The 25,469-nt window shown below is 40.9% G+C and overlaps 1 protein-coding gene across 3 annotated transcripts in view; it reads left to right on the top strand.

The window, feature by feature from the left end:
* The window catches only part of ARMH3 (armadillo like helical domain containing 3), a 227,652-nt gene that overhangs the window by 114,360 nt on the left and 87,823 nt on the right, over positions 1-25,469 (top strand). For 2 of the 3 annotated variants that reach the window (XM_038009495.2, XM_038009496.2), the window contains exon 23: positions 12,240-12,315. The exons of the other annotated variant lie outside the window; for it this stretch is intronic. In XM_038009495.2, the coding sequence (XP_037865423.1) occupies positions 12,240-12,315 (76 nt within the window). The remainder of the gene's footprint in view (positions 1-12,239; positions 12,316-25,469) is intronic. 3 annotated transcript variants of the gene reach the window in all.

The following is a 25,469-nucleotide window of genomic DNA, read 5'->3' as shown; positions in this document are numbered from 1 at the left end:
ATGATCGCCATTCTAACTGGTGTGAGATGGTATCTCATTGTGGTTTTGATTTGCATTTCTCTGATGGCCAGTGATGATGAGCATTTTTTCATGTGTCTGTTGGCTGTATGAATGTCTTCTTTTGAGAAATGTCTGTTCATATCCTTTGCCCACTTTTTGATGGGGTTGTTTGTTTTTTTCTTGTAAATTTGTTTGAGTTCTTTGTAGGTTCTGGATATTAGCCCTTTGTCAGATGAGTAGATTGCAAAAATTTTCTCCCATTCTGTAGGTTGCCTGCTCACTCTGATGGTAGTTTCTTTTGCTGTGCAGAAGCTCTTTAGTTTGATGAGATCCCATTTGTCAATTTTGGCTTTTGCTGCCGTTGCTTTTGGTGTTTTAGACATGAAGTCTTTGCCCATGCCTATGTCCTGAATGGTACTACCTAGGTTTTCCTCTAGGATTTTTATGGTATTAGGTCTAACATTTAAGTCTCTAATCCATCTTGAATTAATTTTCGTATAAGGAGTAAGGAAAGGATCCAGTTTCAGCTTTCTACTTATGGCTAGCCAGTTTTCCCAGCACCATTTATTAAATAGGGAATCCTTTCCCCATTTCTTGTTTCTCTCAGGTTTGTCAAAGATCAGATGGCTGTAGATGTGTGGTATTATTTCTGAGGACTCTGTTCTGTTCCATTGGTCTATATCTCTGTTTTGGTACCAGTACCATGCTGTTTTGGTTACTGTAGCCTTGTAGTATAGTTTGAAGTCAGGTAGCGTGATGCCTCCAGCTTTGTTCTTTTGACTTAGGATTGTCTTGGAGATGCGGGCTCTTTTTTGGTTCCATATGAACTTTAAGGCAGTTTTTTCCAATTCTGTGAAGAAGCTCATTGGTAGCTTGATGGGGATGGCATTGAATCTATAAATTACCTTGGGCAGTATGGCCATTTTCACGATATTGATTCTTCCTATCCATGAGCATGGTATGTTCTTCCATTTGTTTGTGTCCTCTTTGATTTCACTGAGCAGTGGTTTGTAGTTCTCCTTGAAGAGGTCCTTTACATCCCTTGTAAGTTGGATTCCTAGGTATTTTATTCTCTTTGAAGCAATTGTGAATGGAAGTTCATTCCTGATTTGGCTCTCTGTTTGACTGTCACTGGTGTATAAGAATGCTTGTGATTTTTGCACATTAATTTTGTATCCTGAGACTTTGCTGAAGTTGCTGATCAGCTTAAGGAGATTTTGGGCTGAGACAATGGGGTTTTCTAAATATACAATCATGTCGTCTGCAAACAGGGACAATTTGACTTCTTCTTTTCCTAACTGAATCCCCTTGATTTCTTTCTCTTGCCTGATTGCCCTAGCCAGAACTTCCAACACTATGTTGAATAGGAGTGGTGAGAGAGGGCATCCCTGTCTTGTGCCAGTTTTCAAAGGGAATTTTTCCAGTTTTTGCCCATTCAGTATGATATTGGCTGTGGGTTTGTCATAAATAGCTCTTATGATTTTGAGGTACGTTCCATCAATACCGAATTTCTTGAGCGTTTTTAGCATGAAGGGCTGTTGAATTTTGTCAAAAGCCTTTTCTGCATCTATTGAGATAATGATGTGGTTCTTGTCTTTGGTTCTGTTTATATGCTGGATTATGTTTATTGATTTGCGAATGTTGAACCAGCCTTGCATCCCAGGGATGAAGCCCACTTGATCATGGTGGATAAGCTTTTTGATGTGCTGCTGAATCCGGTTTGCCAGTATTTTATTGAGGATTTTTGCATCGATGTTCATCAGGGATATTGGTCTAAAATTCTCTTTTTTTGTTGTGTCTCTGCCAGGCTTTGGTATCAGGATGATGTTGGCCTCATAAAATGAGTTAGGGAGGATTCCCTCTTTTTCTATTGATTGGAATAGTTTCAGAAGGAATGGTACCAGCTCCTCCTTGTACCTCTGGTAGAATTCAGCTGTGAATCCATCTGGTCCTGGACTTTTTTTGGTTGGTAGGCTATTAATTATTGCCTCAATTTCAGAGCCTACTATTGGTCTATTCAGGGATTCAACTTCTTCCTGGTTTAGTCTTGGAAGAGTGTAAGTGTCCAGGAAATTATCCATTTCTTCTAGATTTTCCAGTTTATTTGCGTAGAGGTGTTTATAGTATTCTCTGATGGTAGTTTGTATTTCTCTGGGGTCGGTGGTGATATCCCCTTTATCATTTTTAATTGCGTCGATTTGATTCTTCTCTCTTTTCTTCTTTATTAGTCTTGCTAGTGGTCTGTCAATTTTGTTGATCTTTTCAAAAAACCAACTCCTGGATTCATTGATTTTTTGGAGGGTTTTTTGTGTCTCTATCTCCTTCAGTTCTGCTCTGATCTTAGTTATTTCTTGCCTTCTGCTAGCTTTCGAATGTGTTTGCTCTTGCTTCTCTAGTTCTTTTAATTGCGATGTTAGAGTGTCAATTTTAGATCTTTCCTGCTTTCTCTTGTGGGCATTTAGTGCTATAAATTTCCCTCTACACACTGCTTTAAATGTGTCCCAGAGATTCTGGTATGTTGTATCTTTGTTCTCATTGGTTTCAAAGAACATCTTTATTTCTGCCTTCATTTCGTTATGTACCCAGTAGTCATTCAGGAGCAGGTTGTTCAGTTTCCATGTAGTTGAGCGGTTTTGATTGAGTTTCTTAGTCCTGAGTTCTAATTTGATTGCACTGTGGTCTGAGAGACAGTTTGTTATAATTTCTGTTCTTGTACATTTGCTGAGGAGTGCTTTACTTCCAATTACGTGGTCAATTTTGGAGTAAGTACGATGTGGTGCTGAGAAGAATGTATATTCTGTTGATTTGGGGTGGAGAGTTCTATAGATGTCTATTAGGTCTGCTTGCTGCAGAGATGAGTTCAATTCCTGGATATCCTTGTTAACTTTCTGTCTCGTTGATCTGTCTAATGTTGACAGTGGAGTGTTGAAGTCTCCCATTATTATTGTATGGGAGTCTAAGTCTCTTTGTAAGTCTCTAAGGACTTGCTTTATGAATCTGGGTGCTCCTGTATTGGGTGCATATATATTTAGGATAGTTAGCTCTTCCTGTTGAATTGATCCCTTTACCATTATGTAATGGCCTTCTTTGTCTCTTTTGATCTTTGATGGTTTAAAGTCTGTTTTATCAGAGACTAGTATTGCAACCCCCGCTTTTTTGTGTTCTCCATTTGCTTGGTAAATCTTCCTCCATCCCTTTATTTTGAGCCTATGTATGTCTCTGTGTGTGAGATGGGTCTCCTGAATACAGCAGACTGATGGGTCTTGACTCTTTATCCAGTTTGCCAGTCTGTGTCTTTTAATTGGAGCATTTAGTCCATTTACATTTAAGGTTAAGATTGTTATGTGTGAACTTGATCCTGCCATTATGATATTAACTGGTTATTTTGCTCGTTAGTTGATGCAGTTTCTTCCTAGCCTTGATGGTCTTTACATTTTGGCATGTTTTTGCAATGGCTGGTACCGGTTGTTCCTTTCCATGTTTAGTGCTTCCTTCAGGGTCTCTTGTAAGGCAGGCCTAGTGGTGACAAAATCTCTAAGCATTTGCTTATCTGTAAAGGATTTTATTTCTCCTTCACTTATGAAACTTAGTTTGGCTGGATATAAAATTCTGGGTTTAAAATTCTTTTCTTTAAGAATGTTGAATATTGGCCCCCACTCTCTTCTGGCTTGAAGAGTTTCTGCCGAGAGATCTGCTGTTAGTCTGATGGGCTTCCCTTTGTGGGTAACCCGACCTTTCTCTCTGGCTGCCCTTAAGATTTTTTCCTTCATTTCAACTTTGGTGAATCTGGCAATTATGTGTCTTGGAGTTGCTCTTCTCGAGGAGTATCTTTGTGGCGTTCTCTGTATTTCCTGGATTTGAATGTTGGCCTGCCCTACTAGGTTGGGGAAGTTCTCCTGGATGATATCCTGAAGAGTGTTTTCCAACTTGGTTCCATTTTCCCCCTCACTTTCAGGCACCCCAATCAGACGTAGATTTGGTCTTTTTACATAATCCCATACTTCTTGCAGGCTTTGTTCATTTCTTTTTCTTCTTTTTTCTTTTGGTTTCTCTTCTCGCTTCATTTCATTCATTTGATCCTCCATCGCTGACATTCTTTCTTCCAGTTGATCGAGACGGTTACTGAAGCTTGTGCATTTGTCACGTATTTCTCGTGCCATGGTTTTCGTCTCTTTCATTTCGTTTGTGAGCTTCTCTGCATTAATTACTCTAGCCATCAATTCTTCCACTTTTTTTTCAAGATTTTTAGTTTCTTTGCGCTGGGTACGTAATTCCTCCTTTAGCTCTGAGAAATTTGATGGACTGAAGCCTTCTTCTCTCATCTCGTCGAAGTCATTCTCCGTCCAGCTTTGATCCGTTGCTGGCGATGAGCTGCGCTCCTTTGCCGGGGGAGATGCGCTCTTATTTTTTGAATTTCCAGCTTTTCTGCCCTGCTTTTTCCCCATCTTTGTGGTTTTATCTGCCTCTGGTCTTTGATGATGGTGATATACTGATGGGGTTTTGGTGTAGGTGTCCTTCCTGTTTGATAGCTTTCCTTCTAACAGTCAGGATCCTCAGCTGTAGGTTGTAGCTGTAGGAGATTGCTTGAGGTCCACTCCAGACCCTGTTTGCCTGGGTATCAGCAGCAGAGGCTGCAGAAGATAGAATATTTCTGAACAGCGAGTGTACCTGTCTGATTCTTGCTTTGGAATCTTCCTCTCAGGGGTGTACTCCACCCTGTGAGGTGTGGGGTGTCAGACTGCCTCTAGTGGGGGATGTCTCCCAGTTAGGCTACTCAGGGGTCAGGGACCCACTTGAGCAGGGAGTCTGTCCCTTCTCAGATCTCAACCTCCGTGTTGGGAGATCCACTGCTCTCTTCAAAGCTGTCAGACAGAGTCGTTTGCGTCTGCAGAGCTGCTGCGTTTGTTATTATTTACTGTGCCCTGTCCCCAGAGGTGGAGTCTACAGAGACAGGCAGGTTTCCTTGAGCTGCTGTGAGCTCCACCCAGTTCGAGCTTCCCAGCAGCTTTGTTTACCTACTTAAGCCTCAGCAATGGCGGGCGCCCCTCCCCCAGCCTCGCTGCTGCCTTGCCGGTAGATCACAGACTGCTGTGCTAGCAATGAGGGAGGCTCCGTGGGTGTGGGACACTCCCGGCCAGGTGTGGGATATGATCTCCTGGTGTGCCTGTCTGCTTAAAGCGCAGTATTGGGGTGGGAGTTACCCGATTTTCCAGGTGTTGTGTGTCTCAGTTCCCCCTGGCTAGGAAAAGGGATTCCCTTCCCCCTTACGCTTTCCAGGTGAGGCAATGCCTCGCCCTGCTTCAGCTCTCGCTGGTCGGGCTGCAGCAGCTGACCAGCACCGATCGTCTGGCACTCCCCAGTGAGATGAACCCAGTACCTCAGTTGAAAATGCAGAAATCGCCGGTCTTCTGTGTCGCTCGCGCTGGGAGTTGGAGACTGGAGCTGTTCCTATTCGGCCATCTTGCTCTGCCCCAATTTCTGTCTCCTCCTTTTCTGAGACTATAGTATCACAAAGATTAGACTTTTCGATATTGTCCGATATGTTTCTAAGGCCCTGCCCCTCCCCTCCCCCATTTGTCTCTATTCTTCATATTTAATTATTTCTATTATTCTTTATATTCACTGACTCCTTTGTCAGTCTATTCTGCTTTTAAGCCCATTCAGTGAATTCTTTATTTCACATAGTACATGTTTTACTTCTAAATATTTGTCACCCTGGCTGGAGTGCAGTGGTGTACTCTTGGCTCACTGTAGCCTCAAACTCCTGGGCTCAAGTGATCCTCATACCTGAGCCTTCCAAAGTGCTGGGATTACAAGGCATTAGCCACTGTGCCCAGCTTTACTTCTAAATATTTTAATTAGTTCTTTGTTATGGCTTCCATTTCTTTGCTGAACTTCTGTCTTTCCATTCGTTTCAAGTATGTTTACCTTTTCTTCATGGAGCATAGTTATGATAACTGCTTTAAAGTCCTTGATAATTTTAACATCTGTGCCATCTCAGATATCTGTTTTTTGCCTTTTCTTTTGGGAATTGGTCACATTTTTCTGTTTTATTGTATATTCTGGTTCTTTATGAGTAATTTTGGATTACCTCCTGGACAGTTTTTTTTTTTTTTTTTTTTGAGACAGAGTCTTACTCTGTCGCCCAGGCTCGAGTGCAGTGGCTCACTGCAACCTCTGCCTCCTGGGTTCAAGAGATTCTCCAGCCTTATCCTCCCCAGTAGCTGAGATTACAAGTGCCCGCCACCATGCCTGGCTAATTTTTTGTATTTTAGTAGAGATGGGGTTTTGCCATGTTGGCCAGGCTTGTCTCGAATTCCTGACCTCGGGTGATCTACCTGCCTTGGCCTCTCAAAATGCTGGGATTACAGGCGTGAGCCACAAGCCTGGCCTCCTCCTGGACATTTTTAATGTTATGTTGTATACACTCAGAGACTGGTTATAATCTTCTGGATTTTTTTTTTTCTCTTTTGAGACAGAGTCTTGTTCTGTCACCCAGGCTGGAGTGTCACCCAGGCACGATCTCGGCTCACTGCAACCTCTGCCTCCCACGTTCAAGTGATTCTTGTGCCTCGCCTCCAGAGTAGCTGGGATTACAGGCATGCACCACCATGCCTGGTTAAGTTTTGTATTTTTAGTAGAGATGGGGTTTTACCATGTTGGTCAGGCCGGTCTCGAACTCCTGACCTTAGGTGATCCAGCTGCCTCAGCCTCCCAAAGTGCTGGGATTACAAGCGTGAGCCTCTGCGCCTGGCCTAATTTTTGTATTTTTTGTAGAGACAGGGTTTCGGCATGTTGCCCAGGCTGGTCTTGAACTCTTGGACTCAAGTAATCCACCCTCCTTGGCCTCCCAAAGTGTTGGGATGGCAGGCATGAGGTACTGCGCCTGGGCTCTCAATTTCTTTCTCCAGAAAGATGAGGCTTGCTTTAGAGTTTTAGCCATCCATACAGTTCCACTATGCAGCTCTGGAACTGGCTGACTCTTGGGGCAAAGCTGTAAGAGAAAATAGGAAAAATAAAACCTGGAAACTGAGCCTCTTGTGAGTGTTTCTCCAAGTTTTGACTTCCCTCTATAATCTGTCTGCTTTTGTTTAATTTTCAGAGCCCTCAGATAATTACTTTTCATGTTTTGTCTAGAGTTTTTAGCTGTAATCAGCAGGAGATAAGGCTTTAGTGGGCTTACTCCGCCATATTTTTGTTTAATATAAAATTTTTCTTTCATTATTTTAAAAATCTCATTTCTTTGTTTTCTGGCTTACATAGTTGCTAGTAAGAGGTCTGTTGTTTTCATCTTTGTTTCTCTGTGCATAATATCTTTGTTTTTCTCTGAATGTTTTTTCTTTTTGAGATGGAGTCTCACTCTGTCCCCCAGACTGGAGTGCAGTGGTGCCATCTGGGCTCATTGCAATCTCTTCCTCCTGGGTTCAAGCGATTCTTGTGCCTCAGCCTCCCGAGTAGCTGAGATTACAGGCGTGCACCACCATGCCCAGCTAATTTTTGTATTTTTAGTAGAGACAAGGTTTCACCATGTTGGCCAGGCTGGTCTTGAACTCCTGACCTCAGGTGATCCACCCACCTTGGCCTCCCAAAGTACTGGGATTACAAGCATGAGCTACCATGCCTAGCCTCTGAATGCTTTTAATATTTTCTCTTTATCATTGATTTTCAACAATATGATTATCAACTGCCTTGGCATGGTTTTCTTTATGTTTATTTTGCTTGGGGTTCTTAGAACTTCTTGAATCTGTAAATTTCTAGTTTTCATCAAATGTGGAAATGTTTTGGCTATGATTTCTTCAAATATGTTTTGTCCCTGCTCTTCTCAGTTTGGACTCTCTCTCTCTCTATATATATATACACACACATATACATACACACACACCATATATTATATATATTATATAATATATAATACGTATGTATTTTATATATATATAGGCTCAAGCAATCCTTCTGCCTTAGCCTTCCAAAGTGCTGAGATTATAGGCATTAGCCACTGTACTTAGCCATGGGTTTCTTTTTTAATATTTCCATTTCTTTGCTCATCATTTTCAGATTTTCTCAGTCTTCCTGAATATATGAAACATATTTCTAATAGCTGTTTTAATGTCCTTGTCTTCTCCTTCCATTGTCTTTCTTCATGTCTAGGTCTGTTTCTACTGACTGATTTTCCCTGTGCTTATGCTTCATATTTTTTTTGTTTCTTATGGTTCATATGTTTTTATTTCTTTGCATGCCTGGTTATTTTTGTCATTAGAATTTAGAATTGTGATTTTTATGATGTGGATGCTGGATTTTGTTATGTTTCTTTTATGTAAGATTGTACTTTTTTCTGGAATGTGATTATGTTATGTGGAATCAGTTGGATCTTTTCAGGTTTTGCTTTTAAGGGTTGAGGGTAGATCAAGAGCAACCTTGAATGTAGGCTAGTTTGTCCCATTACAAATGCAGTACCCATTTACAGAACCTGCCTGATACTCCATGTGTTACTAGGTCTTTCCACTCTTGCTGGTGGAAACACAAGTTATTTTCTTTCTTTTCTTTTTTTTTTTTTTTTTTTTTTTTAAGACAGAGTCTCGCTCTGTTGCCCAGGCTGGAGTGCAGTGGCTGGATCTCAGCTCGCTGCAAGCTCCGCCTCCCGGGTTTACGCCATTCTTCCGCCTCAGCCTCCCGAGTAGCTGGGACTATAGGCGCCCACCACCACGCCCGGCTAGTTTTTTGTATTTTTTAGTAGAGACGGGGTTTCACTGTATTAGCCAGGATGGTCTCGATCTCCTGACCTCGTGATCCGCCCGTCTCGGCCTCCCAAAGTGCTGGGATTACAGGCTTGAGCCACCGCGCCCGGCCACAAGTTATTTTCATTGTGGAGCGTGTCATGAGCTCCTCAGTTTCTTCTCCTTTCCAGTGATTCTTCGCCCTCAGCCTTGGGTAGTTTCTTCTTCTGTACGCATAGATCAGTGTCTTCAAGAAATACAAGGGATCTCCAGAGCTGTCTGTCAAACTCCCTCCTTGCCAGCTTTCTGCCCCACATCCTCTAGATGTCTTGGCCTCTCCAAATGCTGATCTCTGTATCTTCAACTTTGCAAGATTTCTGGCTTCTGTTTAGATTCTTCTTCCCAGCCCTGCAGGGTACACCTTCTTTGTTTTCTTCCTTTTGGGGGATCACAATTCTATATTGCTTGTTTTCCAATGTCTGACAACCACTGTTTCATATGTTTTGTCCAGGTTTCTGTTGTTTAAAGTAGGAGGGTAAGTTATGTCTTATTACTGCATCTTGGCTAGAAGAGGAAAGATTTTTTTTTTTTTTTTTTTTTTTGAGATGGAGTCTTGCTCTGTTGCCTAGGCTGGAGTGCAGTGGTGCAATCTTGGCTCACTGCAACCTCTGCCTCCAGCCTCCAGGGTTAAAGCAATTCTCCTGCCTCAGCCTCCTGAGTAGCTGGGACTACAGGCACATGCCACGACACCCAGCTAATTTTTTTTTTTTTTTTGGTATTTTTAGTTGAGATGGGGTTTCACCATGTTGGCTAGGCTGGTCTTGAATGCCTGACCTCAAGTGATCCACCCACTTCAGTCTCTCAAAGTGCTGGGATTACAGGCGTGAGCCACTGCGCCCGGCTCACTAAGACATTTTTGGTAAAGGCACACACTTAATCTTCCTGTTTGGCTGCAGTGAAGTCCACTGTATGGGAAGGACCTCCACAGAAGGTACCCAGAACCATAAATGACGTTGTGTTTTAATCTGTCTTTTATTATTTTTAAAATCAAAGACAATCACCAATACTAAAGAAAAGCATAGAAAATATTTAAAATCTTATAATTCCTTGGTTCTAGTACTACTGCTGTTTTCATTGTTGTATATTAACCCACATGCATACATAGTTCTACAGAGTTGTAATCATGATATCCTTCTAGCTTGTGTTTTTTAAAGTACAATTTGTATTTTTTGTAGTTTTCATGTCTCTTTTTAAATGGTTGCATATTATTTTTGTGTACCATAATTTACTACATAAATGATTGCTTTAGTTTGAGACTTTTAGGGAATTTTGAAATAATTTTGTGTTTCAATTTGGTAGCTCAAAAAAGAATGTAAACACCAATGGCATTTCCAAAGGAAATGCAGTGATGAGGTCATCTGGGTGCCTGTTCAGTAAGGAACAGAGCTGACAGGGTATTACAGAGAAGTAATCTGTGGACAGAGTTTACTACCTCTGTGAAAATGTGAGGAGGTAAAATTCAGCTCCATTTCATAAACGTCTAGGTTCTACCATCAGAGAACTTGTGATTTTGTGGGGGATCTGGTGAAAAACCAATGCATCTAAATAAATTTCACAATTGAGTTGAACAATACATGTATGGCTTCCTGAAACAATTTTGTTCATGACATGAATAAATTCACACATGCACTCAGTGAAACCTGAGTTCAGACTGTAGAGCTCTAACTTGGAACTATACCAAATTCCCTTGCACTAAATCTTATAAATTAAAAAAGCAGCACTGTTGATGTGTTTTATTAAGCCTTCTGTCTTATCTTCTTTTTCATAAAATTGCATGAATTTATAAACATGAGACATTGCTGAAACAGATGTAGAGCAGCCAGATGAGCTTTCTTTCCCCTATTACAGCCACAGGCGCTCCCTTCTGATTGAGCTGCTGCTATAGCTCTTGAGAATCTTGGGTCAGGCGTACATAGTGATGGTACTCAGCTATGAAGGTCATATACAGATTGGTCACACATTTCTTAATGTTAGTGAGGCCATACTTTTTTTCTTTTGGGAAAGTCTCAGATACAGTACATTCATTCATTCATTTGGGAGGTAGTCTATTGAAATTAATAATAGCTAAAATTTATTTACTATGTGGCAGGCACTAATCTAAGAACTTTATATATAACAATTCTTTCATATAGGTATTGCTGTTATTCTCTAGTAGGTGGCAGGGGCTGGACTTGGACCCTGACCATTGGCTTCAGAGATCTTGTTCTTCTCTACGTAAACGTAGGCTCTTGAGTCGTTTCCTCCAGGTTTAAATTCCAGCTCCATTACTTACAACTTGTGTGAATGACTGCAATCAGTTACTGTACTTGTCTCCTCTCAGTCTTGGTTTTCCTCATCTGTATGCTACATTACATATACCCTAACTTGGTCCAGTGCCTGGCGCATAGTAAAGTCTCCATATATTTAGCTCTTATTAATTAGCATTCATTAAAACATACACTTAGAGTGCCTACCATGTGCTTGCTCTTTCAAGGAGCACTTGTGCTGTTTTGTCTCTTTTCTAAAATGGCATAAGTACTTTAATGTGTGACTCTGAAGATCATAGCTGATAGAGGATATATTCAGGTCTGTATTTCTATTATCTTTCCTCTGTGTGTGAGTTTGGAAAAGGGAGAGAATTTGGTCACACAAGGGAAGAACATTCTTGTAGATTCATTTTGTAGGTCACACAGTTAAGTCAGAGGAGCAAAAAAAGGTTAATTTGTTCTCACTCATAGGTGGGAATTGAAAAATAAGAACACCTGGAGACAGCGTGGGGAACATCACACACCAGGGCCTGTCGTGGGGTGGGGGGAGTAGGGAAGGACAACATTAAGAGATATACTTAACATAAATGGCAAGTTAATTGGTGCAGCACACCAACATGGCACATATATACATATGTAACAAACCTGCACATTGTGCACATGTACCCTAGAACTTAAAGTATAATTTAAAAAGAAAAAAAAGGTTAATCCTTGATTGACACATGACCATCCTGTATGTGAATGTGTCCTGTTTGACTGAGTTTATATGTTAAGGAGTTTATACATATACATAGAGCAGGAAGGGACATCAACTAAGCCAGCCAGTTCCACTAAATCAGCCCCCCCACTATTAGGGAAATGATAAATATGGCAACCAGGTTACCCTCACATCACCACCCCAGTGTAGATTGTAAATGCATGCAAAAATTAAGTTATAGAACCCTGTTAGCAGAGGGGAGGGAAAACTTAAGGCAGAGAAGGAGTAGAGTATTTTGATAGAAAGTGAAAAGAAGTTAGAGAAAAAACTCGAGTGAAAATAGTTGAGAGAATTCTATAAGCCCTTGTATTTTTATCTAAGCTGAGGATGTTTTTAACAGAAGATTGGCATAGGCTTTGTTTGGTTATTCTGAGAGTGCTATTCTGAGGATGTGTCTTCATTCCTCATGTTTGTGTTTTATGCCGGGGATTTGACAGATCTGTGTTCTTTCCTTCTTTGCAGTCCTGAGGCTTTCTACCAATGCAGGCCAGTGGAAGGAAGCAGCTAGCAAGGTGACCCATGCATTGGTTAATATCAGGTAAGGAATGAGAAGTATCTCTTGCAGAGTTCCTTGGCTCTTCCTTAAGTTTACTGTACCTTTCTAAGTAGAGTGTGTTAAACACTACTACTATTTTAAGCCTTGATGTCTGTAGGAGTGGAAGAAAAATTGTCGTACTTGATCAGGAAAAGCAGGAGTACACGAGGATTTTATTTTATCATATTGAAACAGCTCAAAGTGCTGGCTGTTCTGTGAATTTTTTTACTGAGAGATGGTTACAAGCCCTTTTCAGGCATGCTAGTTGCCAGAGTGTTCTGTGTATAGGTCATCTGAAAGCTTTTCTCCAAAGATTTTCCGCTTTTCTCCATGCCTTCAGTGAATGATTCATGGAGATCCACAATGTTGACCTTTTACTTTACGTGACTGTTCCTATTTATGGTAAACAGAGGCAAATGGAGTCCATGGGGCTGAGTCATTTTAGGTTGCTTGTGAAACAGCAAGGCAATTACAGAGTGCCATATGTATTGGATAAAGTTGTGTTAGGCATGGAGTTGGTCAGGGTCTTGAGGAGGCACCACCCATGCGCTGGTGTGAGCTGTTGGTAAATGGAGAGGAGAAAGTGCTTTCACCATTGGGAAACCTAAATTCGACTTTTCTTCTGTTCCTTGCTCCCTTTGTGCCTATGATTTTTTGTTTTCTCAACAGTTATTACATTGTTCTTATAAACAATTGAAAAATTAACATTGAGTAAAAGGCAAATCCAACAGATGGGGAACTTGATTTAGCTCCAGATGTAAGACTTGCCAGACATTCCTAGTAATAGTAACGCACATTTACAACTTGGTATAGATTCTAATGTGTGACATAGCTGGTCTCTGATTTTTTTTCCTATATCTTTTCTTTCTTTTTATTTAAATGTAAAATGTCCTGTCCCTGCAGTGATTTACTACCATGTTTGGCACATCTGGGCATAAAAGGAGAAGTGTGAAATGTGTGTGTTAGGAGGACTGGGATGAGGGAGCATGGGGTGAGATGTGCTAACAAGATTGCAGTGAAGGTTGATCTGCCTTACCTGTCCCCAGAGTCATTTTGCGTCAAACACAATTTTATAAATCTCACAAATAAATGCATATCCGCATCTAGCAAATAATCCAGATACTGTGATGAGGCCTTATGATAAATGCAATTTTCTATAAGAATCAGAAATTACAAACTGCCTTCTCCCAAATATCCCTTTATGACCCAAGGGCAGCATGACAAATGTGGGTGTTTGAATGAAGCACCAGGTTCTGGGCTAGGGTATGAAGTGCATATGGGTATAATTTATGTTGTGTTGACTTATTCATGTATTTATGTAGGCCTTCCAGGCAGCTCCTTTTCCTGTGGGGCCTGTTTCCTTGATCACATTCCTTTATACTTGCCTTATCTTCTACTTTGTTGCTTTTCCTTTTGGTGGTTTCTGGCTTGGCTGCTGTCCCTGTTCTTCCCAAGGGCCATCAAGCAGCTAATTTAAGCTTTTGACCTCTCCTTTTTCCAACAGCTAAGAAAGGACTGGGCTGAGCCTTGTTACCATGTAACCTCTTTCTTCTCTTTGTATGACTGTCAGGCCTATACCTTCGTTTTCATTCCTTAAATTTCTCTGATTAACTTGCTGCAATAATCACATCATTTTTACTATTGCTAATAATCTGACTCACTATACATCTAAAGTAGCAAAAAGATCCAGTCATGGACAGGCTCAGTGGCTTATGCCTGTAATCCTAGACCTTTGGGAGGCAGAGGTGGGAGGATCACTTGATTCCAGGAGTTCAAGACCAGCCTGGCCAACATAGTGAGACCCTGTCTCTAAAAAACAAAATAAACAAAGATTAGCTGGGCATGGTGGCACATGCCTGTAGTCCCAGCTGCTGAGGAGCCTGAGGTGGGAGGATCATTTGAGCCCAGGAGGTCAGGTTGAGGCTGCAGTGAGCCCCAGATCATGCCACTGCTCTGCAGCCTGGGTAACAGAGTGAGGCCCTGTCTCAAAACAAACAAATCAATTTTTTGAAGAGATTATTGGAAAGAAGTGATTGAATGTCACCACAGTAAGGCCAGATCAGGGAAAAATACAGGTGGTACTAAGCCTGCAAAAGTTTACCGTTTTTTTTTCTGACATCTATTCTCACTTATTAAATGCCAGACTTTGTGCTGCTCTTTCTTACATTACCTTCTTTAATCTTCAAACTTTATAGGGTGTATTATATACTTTTAAAAATATACTTTTTCCCAGTGAAGAAACTGAGTCTTAAAGATGTTGTATATTGTGGAAGTCCCCATATTTGTTCCTTGGCAAAGCTGAGAATTAATAATAGGTCCTCCTCCTCCTCCTCCTCCTTCTTCCTCTTCCTCTTCCTCCTCTTCTTCCCCTTCCTCCTCTTCTTCCCCTTCCTCCTCTTCTTTCCCTTCCTCCTCTTCTTCCCCTTCCTCTTCCTCCCCTTCCTATTCTTCCCCTTCCCCTTCCCCATCTTTCTTCCTTTTTTTTTGAGACAGGGTCTGACTGTGTCACTCAGGCTGGAGTGCAATGGCGTGATTTCTGCTCACTGCAGCCTCCGCTTCCCAGACTCAAGCAATCTTCCCACCTCAGCCTCCCAAGTAACTGGGACTATAGGCACGTGCCACCACACCTAGCTAATTTTTGTATTTTTTTGTAGAGATGGGGTTTCACCATGTTGCCCAGGCCGATCTCAAACTCCTGAGCTCAAATGATCCACCTGCCTTGGCCTCCCAAAGTGCTGGGATTACAGGCGTAATTAGGCTGAGCCACCATGCCCAGCCTAATCCTAGGTCTTCTAAGTCCAAGTTCAGGGCTGCTCTTTCTTGCAAACCATAATACCTCCTTCTGTAAAGCTGCATTGAACACTAACATGGAGGGGTAAACAGAAAACTCACCATGATGTATTGAAAGGAATATGGAAATTTGAGTTGGAAAAACTGTATTTTTTTCTTTTGTCTCTACCACTTACTGTGTGACCATGAGCAAGTTACTTAGCTTCTGTGGACCTCTATCCACCATCTGTAAAGTGGAACTGATGGTGATAGCAACTATTTCACCAGGTAGCGGTTGTGAGAATTATATGACGTAATGCATATGAAAGCTCCTGGTGAACTATAAAATACTGGTTATTTCACTTGTGTCTTCAAGGTTCATTCCTGTTGTAGCATGTGTCAGAATTCCCTTCCTTTTTAGGGTGAATAATATTCCTCTGTCTGTATATACCACATTTTGCTTATCCATTCATTGCTTGATGGACACTTGAGTTGCTTCTACTTTTTGGTTATTATAAATAATGCTGCTATGGACATGGGTATACAAGTATCTGTTTGAGACCCCACTTTCACTTTTTGGGGACATATCCTCAGAAGAGGATTTGCTGTGTCATATGATAATTCTATATTTAATTTTTTGAGAAATTGCCGTAGTTTTTTTTTTTTTTTTTTTTTTGAGATGGAGTCTCACTCTGTTGCCCAGGCTAGAGTGCAGTGGCATGATCTCTGCTCACTACAATCTCTGCTTCTTAGATTCAAGTGATTCTCCTGCCTTAGCCTCCTGAGTAGCTGGGATTACAGGCACGCACCACCATGCCCGGCTAATTTTTGTATTTTTAGTAGAGATGGGGTTTTACCTTGTTGGCCAGGCTGGTCTCAAACTCCTGACCTTGTGATCCACCCACGTCGGCCTCCCAAAGTGCTAGGATTACAGGCATGAGCCACCGCACCTGGCCCATTTTTCTTTTCTATAAAAGTTAAGATATTACCTTAACCTTGAGAGATGTTTTGCTTTCCTTGGTAGGGAGAACTTGATGTTTGAATGAGGGCAGTCCAGGGAGTTTTCTTTTTTCAGTCAGTATTCTCTTAGCAGAGAGCAAAAAATAGTATGACTTGGAAGTGTGTACTCCAGTGAACCAATGGTAATGAGTGCTGCCTTAGGCTCCTTTGCCTTTTTGCTAATAGCTTGTGTTAGATACCCGTGACACTACTTTCTGCGGTTTAGAAAACAAGAACCTGTGTCAGGAAATCTGACCTGTGGTTATCCTGGAATACTGTGGGGTATTTAACACCAAGTTGATGATCAAGGATAGAGATATAAATGCTTAGCAGTAAAATTCTGATGTTGTGCAGCATTTGCTTCTGCTGTTTATAAAAGATATTTGTGCTGATCCCACATCTCAAAAGGATTTTTAAGGCAGAGTGAACAAACTCTTAGCCACCTCTTCTGTAGTATGTTCTTTAATAACCATAAGAAGGGCTTGGGTTGCATGTGAAGTCTTCAGACACCTAACAGCTGTGAGGCCTTCCAGACTAGTTTGCCAGTTGACGATATCTCCAAATTATGTCTTTGAGATCTGGAATGCAGTGCATCTAATGACTACCATAATGTTGTGTCTCCCCAGCAGGTGAAAGGCAGCAGGAAGGCTGTAGACCTTTCTGTTCTAAGAATACTTAGTTTAGATTGTGACAGTGAAAGTTAAAAGTACTTCGACACACTCGGAGCCTAAATTTGCTCAAGTGTCAGTCTTTTTGCTTTTCACTTGTCTTTCATGGCCTAGTCATGCTAGTTCTTTAACTGTCAAAGTTATTTGTGTTTAAACAATTTGCCTCCCTCTTCCCGTTTGATCCTTCAGTGAGATTCTTAAAATGCAGCTGCTTAGAAACTGCTGTTTTTATTGGAACACAAACAGGACCCTGTATGTTTTCCTCTCTATAGGAGAGCTGTGTCATTGCTTTGCTATATATATATACACACACACACACATATATATGTGTATATATATATGTGGCTCCACCTTTGAGATTCCACTTGTTGGTGTAATTGTTGCTTCAGCTGCTTCCACAGATCTAATGATTCACAAAGGAGTACTTTGAGGGGCCAGTGCAGGGCTGCTTGGTGAACTGCAGCACAGTAACGGAGTCTTGGTTTAGGAGATTCAGACATTGTAATTGAATTGTAAGATTTTTAGTTGGGGGCTGCTGTGTTTTAGATGAGTGTGACTTTAGTATCTAAAACCCCTCCTAAACTTATCCCAAAATTTGGGAACTTTTTGCCTGAAGACTTACATGCTAAATATTTCCTGCCAACACTTGGCAGGCAATCCCAGTGAAGTCTTGTACTTTAGGAAGATGTCTGCTATTAACCTTATTAGTCGAAAGAGACTAAAGTATGACCTTCATCTAACCAAACAACTTTCAGGGTAAGTAATTTGAGGCCCTTAATGAATCTCTTCAAATTAAAATTTTAATGCTTTACACTTAATGAGCATTTTATTAGGACCAAGTTCAAAATCCTATTCTCTGATTGCTCACAGAAAGAAATAGTAACTGAATCACACTGCAAGTAGGTGATTCTCCTGATCTGTAATTTTCTTAAGGTGGATAGGTTTTAACTATGGTTAATGTATTAACTTTTTTCTTAATTTGGAATGCCTTAAGCTGAAGTTCAGTATTTCTTCAAGAATGACTTTTCAGATACTGTTATAATTAGTGACAAGCCTGGGGTTTGGAATGAGAATTTAGTGTATTTCTTTTAAATCTCTTAATTGTTCACCTAGGGAGTTTGCTTCCTGTCTTCCTGTTCACTTCATGGTCTTTTTGTTCCAGTGCCAAAGTGGTCCCCTCACCCACCCTTCTTTCTTGCTTATGTAGCTGTTTTCTTTCACCCTAAAAAACACTCTTACCCTCATACATGGGTGCACACATGTGCGCGTGCACAGACACACACACATGGTTAAGTGTACACTGCTGGGGAGGCTAAGGAACAAGAATAGCTTTCAGCAGTCTCTGAGATAATGGGGTTATTGAGTATAACATCCTTTGGAATAGGCTGTGTGCAGTATTCTGAATGTCACAGGAAATAAGCCTTCAAGCAGTAATCACTGTCTATAGCAAAGTTAGGGTTAGGAAGGAATGTGAAGTCTCATCCAGCCAAAATCTCCCCAACTTCCTTTGCCCACTCACCTGTTTGGGCTAAAATCTTTGCCACATTGCTGTAGTTCACTTAACAAAGTGGATACCAATGAGAGAGAAGCAGTTTCATGCCCAGGCACTTCAGCTGAAGGATACTACTTAGTCTAGTGAAAAGTAAATGTGGACTAAATTGATTAATGATAGAAGCAGAGCCATTGGGCTGTTGACTCTTGAATAGCAGGGAGTACATGAACATAATCTATTCTGCAGTTGTCTGCTCTGAGGTGGCAAGTAAGCTCAGATTATCTCCACTGAGTTAGAATTTATCAATAATGACCTTTTTTTTTTTGTCTGTTAATCAGACCCTGCTGATCTCCCATTAGAGAAAATGAAAAGCATTATACAGATTAAAACAAAGCACCAAAATGAAGCTGGTATAATATTGTTTACCCAATGACTGGGAGCATTACGTATCATTCTAATGGTCACTGTTCCCTAATCTTTTAAGACTACAGCTAGAATTGAAAAACCAAACACTGAATCCCATGTGGTTAATCATCTGTTTTACCCTAGTTTGGTTTATGCTGCAAAATGAAGTTTTACAATAGGTCATAGGTGGACTTGAGGAACTGCAGTGCAGTAAAGAAGTCGTGGCCAGGCGCAGTGGCTCACGCCTGTAATCCCAGCACTTTGGGAGGCCGAGGGGAGTGGATCCTAAGGTCAGGAGATCGAGACCATCCTGGCTAACACGGTGAAACCCTATCTCTACTAAAAATACAAAAAATTAGCCGGGCGTGGTGGTGGGTGCCTGTAGTCCCAGCTACTCGGGAGGCTAAGGCAGGAGAATGTCATGAACCCGGGAGGTGGAGCTTGCAGTGAGCCGAGATCGAGCCACTGTACTCTAGCCTGGGCGAAGGAGAAAGAAAAAAAAAAAAGTCTTAGTTTAGGAGATTCAGACATTCGTAATTAAATATTAAGATTTTTAGCTGGGGGCTGCTGTGTTTTAGATGAGTGTGACTTTAGCATCTAAACCCCCTCCTAAACTTATCCTGAAATTTTCTTAGAGTCTTTTTCTACATTTGCCCTATTTTTTTTTTTTTTACTTGTGATAAAAATACACATAACATAAAATTTACCATTTTAACGATTTTTTAAAAATTGAGATGGAGTCTCGCTCTGTTGCCCAGGCTGGAGTGCAGTGGTGCAGTCTCAGCTCACTGCAAGCTCCGCCTCCCAGGTTCACACCATTCTCCTGCCTCAGCCTCCCATGTAGCTGGGACTCTACAGGCGCCCGCCACCACGCCCGGCTAATTTTTTGTATTTTTAGTAGAGACGGGGTTTCACCATGTTAGCCAGGATGGTCTCGGTCTCCTGACTTCGTAATCCCCCCACCTCAGCCTCCCAAAGTGCTGGGATTACAGGCGTGAGCCACCGCGCCCGGCCCATTTTAACGATTTTGAAGTGTACAGTTTAGTGGTAAGTACATTAACATTGTTGCACAACCATCACCAACATCCATCTCCAGGGCTACTTCTTTTTCTTCAACTGAAACTTTGTACTCATTAAATATAAACTCCCTGTTCCCTCCTCCCAGCCTCTGGCTATTATCATTCTGTTTTCTGTTTCTATGAATTTGACTATTTTAGGAACTTTATATAAGAGGAATTACAAAATGTTTGTCCTTCGTGACTGGATTATTTTGCCTAATATAATATTCTCAAGGTTCATCCATGTTGTAGCATGTAGCAGAATGTCCTTTTTAAGGATGAATAATATTGCATTGTATCAATATGCCACATTTTGTTTCTCCATTTCATGGTAACAGACACTTGGGTTGCTTTCACCTTTTAGCTATTGTGACTAATGCTGGTGTGAACATGAGTGTATGTAAATCTCTTTGAGACTCTGCTTTCATTTCTTTTGGGTATGTACCCAGAAGTGTTATTGCTGAATCATATGGTAATTCTTTGTATAACATTTTGAGTAACTGCCACTCAAAGTGGCTGCACCATGTTACTTTCCAATTTCTTCAGTTTCTTCCCAACATTTGTTTTCTGTTTCTGTTTTTGTTTTTTGTTCTGCCTCTCTCCTGTTTTCCGTTTTTTGGTTACTAGCCATCCCAATGGGTGTGAAGTGGTGTCCTCATAGTGATTTTAATTTCATTTTTTTAAATGACTGGTGATGTTGAGCATCTTTTTATATACTTATTGGCCATTTGTATATCTTCTTTGGAGAAATGTCTATTGAAGTCTTCTGCTCATTTTTTAATGGAATTTTTGATTTTTTGTTGTTGAGTTTTAGGAGTTCTTTATATATTCTAGATATTAATTCATTATCAGATATATAATGTGCAGATATTTTCTCCCATTCCATGGGTTGCTTTTCATTTCATTGATGGTATTCTTCGATGCATAAGTTTTTAATTTTGATGAAATTTAACTTAGCTGTTTTTTTGCTTGTTGCTTATGTTTTTGTTATCACATCCAAGAAGTCATTGCCAAATCCAGTGTCATCAGGTTTTCTCCCATGTTTTCTTCTAAGAGTTTTATGTTCTTTTAGCCCTTACATTTAGGTCCTTGATCCTTTTTTGTTTTTTGAGGTAGGGTCTTGCCACATTGCCCAGGCTCATCTTGAACTCCTGGGCTCAATTGATCCTCCTGCCTGAGCCTCCCTAGTAGCAAGGACTACAGGTATACACCACTACATGCAGCTTCCTTTGATCCATTTTGAGTGACTTTTTATATATGATATAAAGTAAGCATCCAACTTCATTTTTGGGCACATGGATATCCAGTTTCCCTAATGCCCACTGCTTTTTTTTTTTGGACAGACTTTTGTTCTTGTTGCCCAGGCTGGAGTGCAATGGTGCAGTCTCGGCTCACTGCAACCTCCACCTCTTGGGTTCAAGTGATTCTTCTGCCTCAGTCTCCCGAGTAGCCGGGATTGTCAGTGCCCACCACCACACCCGCCTAATTCTTTTTTGTTTTTAGTAGAGACAGGGTTTCACCATGTTGGCCAGGCTGGTCTTGAACTACTGACCCTCAGGTGTGAGCCTCGGCCTCCCAAAGTGTTGGGATTACAGGCATGAACCATCGCACCTGACCCCCACTGCTTTTCTGAGATAACCACAGCTCAAATTTCTTAACTTGTAATCAGGCTGAATTTGGAACTTAACTGATAAGGGATAGAAATGGAGCCTCTCCTGTTTTTTTCCTACATATTTCCATTCCTTTTTGTTTTTTAGGTTTGCTCATCCCTCTTCTGTTTAAGGGATAGCATAATGTAGTGGTTAAGAGTAGGGACTCTAGAGTCAGGTTGTCTGAGTTTGAGTCCCTGCTGTACCATTACTTTGGACAAGTTATTTAACCATTCTTTCCTTGAGTTTTCTCAGCTATAAAGTGAGGATAACAATGAACCTATATCATCATTGAGATTATTAAATGACAGTATATATAAAGCATGTAGAATACTGCCTGGCACATATTCAGTGCTATATACATGTTTATTATTATTGTCTTTAAAAAATTGTTGTCCTGATCATGCAAGTCTGGGAACCTTATCAACCCCTTCCATACCCAGCTTTGTTCAGTCCTTTTTCCGTAGTCATGTGGACTTAGTAGGGACCAGAGATACAAAATAATATTTATTTACAAGCTGACATCAGGGGCAATACTGGAACTTCGGCTGTCAACCTTTGCCTTTGCATCATTGATGGGAAAATAGTTTGGGTGGGGAGAGTTTGTGTTTTCTATCACTTTCAGTCCTTTGAGGAGATGTTTGACCATGCAACCTTGGCTATATCATTTTGGTAAAAGAATGCCCCCAAAATGAATGCACATATACCTATTAACCAACATGTTCTTATCTTTGGTTGGCAGGATTATAGGTGGTTTTATAGGTTGGTGCAAAAGTAATGGCAAAACCGCAATTACTTTTGCACCAACCTAATAAGTTTTTGTTCTTGTATTTTAATTTATTAAAACATTTAGCTGTGAACTTTTTTTGTAGATACTCTATCAGATTGAAGAAAGTCCTTTCTGTTCTTAGTTTGTTGGGTGTTTTTATCATCAAAGGGTGTTGGATTTTGTCAAATGCTTTTTCTGCTTCTATTGAGACCATTGTGTGGTTTCTATTTCTTATTCTGTTGATAAAACGTACTACGGCCGAGGTGGGTGGATCACAAGGTCAGGAGATTGAGACCATCCTGGCTAACATGGTGAAACCCCGTCTCTACTAAAAGACAAAAAATTAGTTGGGCGTGGTGGCAGGCGCCCATAGTCCCAGCTACTCGGGAGGCTGAGGCAGGAGAATGGTGTAAACCCAGGAGGCAGAGCTTGTGGTGAGCTGAGATTGCGCCAATGCGCTCTAGCCTGGGCGACAGAGCGAGACTTCGTCTCAAAAAAATATGTAATAATAAATAAATACTACGTTAATTGATTTTCAGATGTTAAACCTTGCATTCCTGGGATAAATCCTACTTGGTCATGGTGTATAATTTTTATATTTTGCAGGATTCAGTTTGCTAGTACAGGATGAGCATCTCAAATCTGAAAATCTGAAATCTGAAATGCTCTAAAATCTGAAACTTTTTGAGCACCAGCATGATGCTTAAGGGAAATGCTCATTGGAACAATTTGTGTTTCAGATTTCTGGGTTAGGGATGCTCAGCTGGTAAGTATAATGCAAATATCCAAAATTAAAAAAAAAAAAATCTGAAACCTAAAACTCTTCTGGTCCCAAGCATTTTGGATAAGGATATTCAGCATATGTTTTATGTCCAAATGCAATATCTGCAGACCAAAGAAGTATTGCTATCTCAATTTTTGTTCCTCAGATCCTTCTTTATTGCTTTCTTTGCATTAAGTGAATATTTTCTAAAAAGCATTTTTATTGCTTTAATGATTTTTCTCGCTGTTTTTTGAGTTATTTCCTTAGTGCTTGCTCTAGGGCTTAGTATGCATATCTTAATTTATCAGAATTAGCTTCAGATTTATACTAAATTAATTCCAGTGAAATATAGAAATGTTACTCTTATGCAACTCTAAATAACACACACACACAACACCCACTTCAATAAACTTTATTTGTAGAGGACACTCTTTCCTGAGAAAGTGAGGACCCACTAGAAACAGGACTCTAATTTTGTCCACTTTATCATTTCTAGAGCAAGGACTAGATGATAGTGGGGGAAAAAGTCTGTATTTAGATTTTAGATACATACATTTCTTTGTGGGAGATTTTCTCACATGTAGGTGTTAAACACAGCATTTTAGATCCTGCTCTATTCCTTGGTGAGCTAATAGCCCACAACTATTTCTTTTCCTGTACTCAAAATGTGAGCAGTCAGTGCTCATGGGCTCTTAAGGTCTGCATATTGAGCTTTATGGCAAAGTACAGGTACAAAAGTAACAGGAATAATAGGGGAAGAATTGTTTTGGGGGTATACAATTTTGAAAGGACACAGTACTTTGATATGTGTCAAAAACAAAGGAGTTGTTAGGTGTGTTCCTTTATGTCTAGAGTCTTTAGGACTAGAGTCGAGTTCATTTATGGTTTGTAGAAGACATTCTTATACTGTGCTCTGTCTTTTTAAAAATTTATTTTATTGGCCAGATGTGGTGGCTCATGCCTGTAATCCCAGCACTTTGGGAGGCTGAGGCTGGTGAATCACCTGAGGTCAGGAGTTCAAGACCAGCCTGGCCAACATGATGAAACTCCATCTCTACTAAAAATACAAAAATTAGCCGGGCATGGTGGTGAGTGCCTGTAATCCCAGCTACTTGGGAGGCTGAAGCAGGAGAATGGCTTGAACCTGGGAGATGGAGGTTACAGTGAGCCGAGATCGCACCATTGCGTTCCAGCCTGGGCAACAAGAGTGAAAAAACTCTGTCTCAAACAAAAACAAAAATAAAAAACAACAACAACAAAATATTTTATTGTATTGTATTTTTTGTTTGTTTGTTTTACTTTTAGAGACAAGGCCTCTCTCTGTTGCCCGGGCTGGAGTGCAGTGGCATAATCATAGCTCATTGCAGCCTCAAACTCTGGGGCTCAAGTGATCCTCCCACCTTAGCCTTCTGAGTAGCTGGGACTATAAGCATGTGCCACTGTGCCTGGCTTGTGCCCTGTCTTTTGTATCTAATTTTCTCCCACTAAGGTAGGGCCTGCCAATTGTGGCCTGTTTTTATTGGCTCAAATTAGGAACTATTTCTAGCATATTGCTCCTGGGAGAAAAGGAGTCAGTTTGAACTCAGCCCTCTGTCCTGAATGAAGCTACCAGACTATGAAAAAGATCTCTTTAGTGGTTCCAGGTACATTCTCTGAGAGTAACAGTTGAAGCCTTGTAGATATGGGGCCTCACCCTGTGTAAAGTCTCAGATTTTAAAAGAATGTGAACAGCCAACCTGAGGAACCTTATAAGAACCTTTCATTATATTTGTGAGTTAGTTGGGAGAGATCTTGTATGTATCTGGTGACCTTACTTTAAATATTGTTTTGGCAAATAGTTAAACATTCCTTTTTATTGGTTAACTACATGGACATTTTCTCTTTCTTTCTTATTTTATTTTATTTTTGAGACAGTCTTGCTCTGTTGCCCAGGCTGGAGTACAGTGACGTGATCTTGGCTCACTGCGACCTCTGCCTCCCAGGCCCAAGCGATTCTCATGCCTCAGTCTCCCGAGTAGCTGAGGTTACAGGGATGTGCCACCACATCCAGCTAATTTTTTGTATTATTGGTAGAGATGGGGTTTCACCATGTTGACCAGGTTGGTCTTGAACTCCTGACCTCAAGTGACCCACCTGCCTTGACCTTCCAAAGTGCTGGAATTACAGGCATGAGCCACTATATCCAGCTTTTCATTTTCTTTTTCTTTTTATAGTGACAGGGTCTCACTATGTTGCCCAGCCAGGTTGGTCTTGAACTCCTGGGCTCAAGCAGTCCTCCTGCCTCAGCCTCCCAAAGTGCTGGGATTATAGGCTGAAACTTAGTGTTCATCCTCCTTCTTAATGAATTATGCCAAATACTTACTTGAGCCTTTTGGAGGTGGCTGGGAAGGACTGCCTGTGTGACTAAGACAGTGATAATGGAGTAGCTGCTTCCTGATGTCTAGTGGTAGCTCAGAGTATGGACCTTGAGGTAAATTTAAAGGGCTGTGTTCTGAGCAGACAGTTACAGATGAAATTGCCAAGAACATTGGAGAAGAAATGGATGATTGGCAGTTTGCTCCAGAATATTATAGCTCTTGGTCCCA

The sequence above is a fragment of the Chlorocebus sabaeus genome, chromosome 9, assembly GCF_047675955.1.
Source record: "Chlorocebus sabaeus isolate Y175 chromosome 9, mChlSab1.0.hap1, whole genome shotgun sequence".
Taxonomy (NCBI): domain Eukaryota; kingdom Metazoa; phylum Chordata; class Mammalia; order Primates; family Cercopithecidae; genus Chlorocebus; species Chlorocebus sabaeus.
Note: the sequence above shows the minus strand (reverse complement) of the source record. Positions and strands in the feature narration are given on the sequence as shown.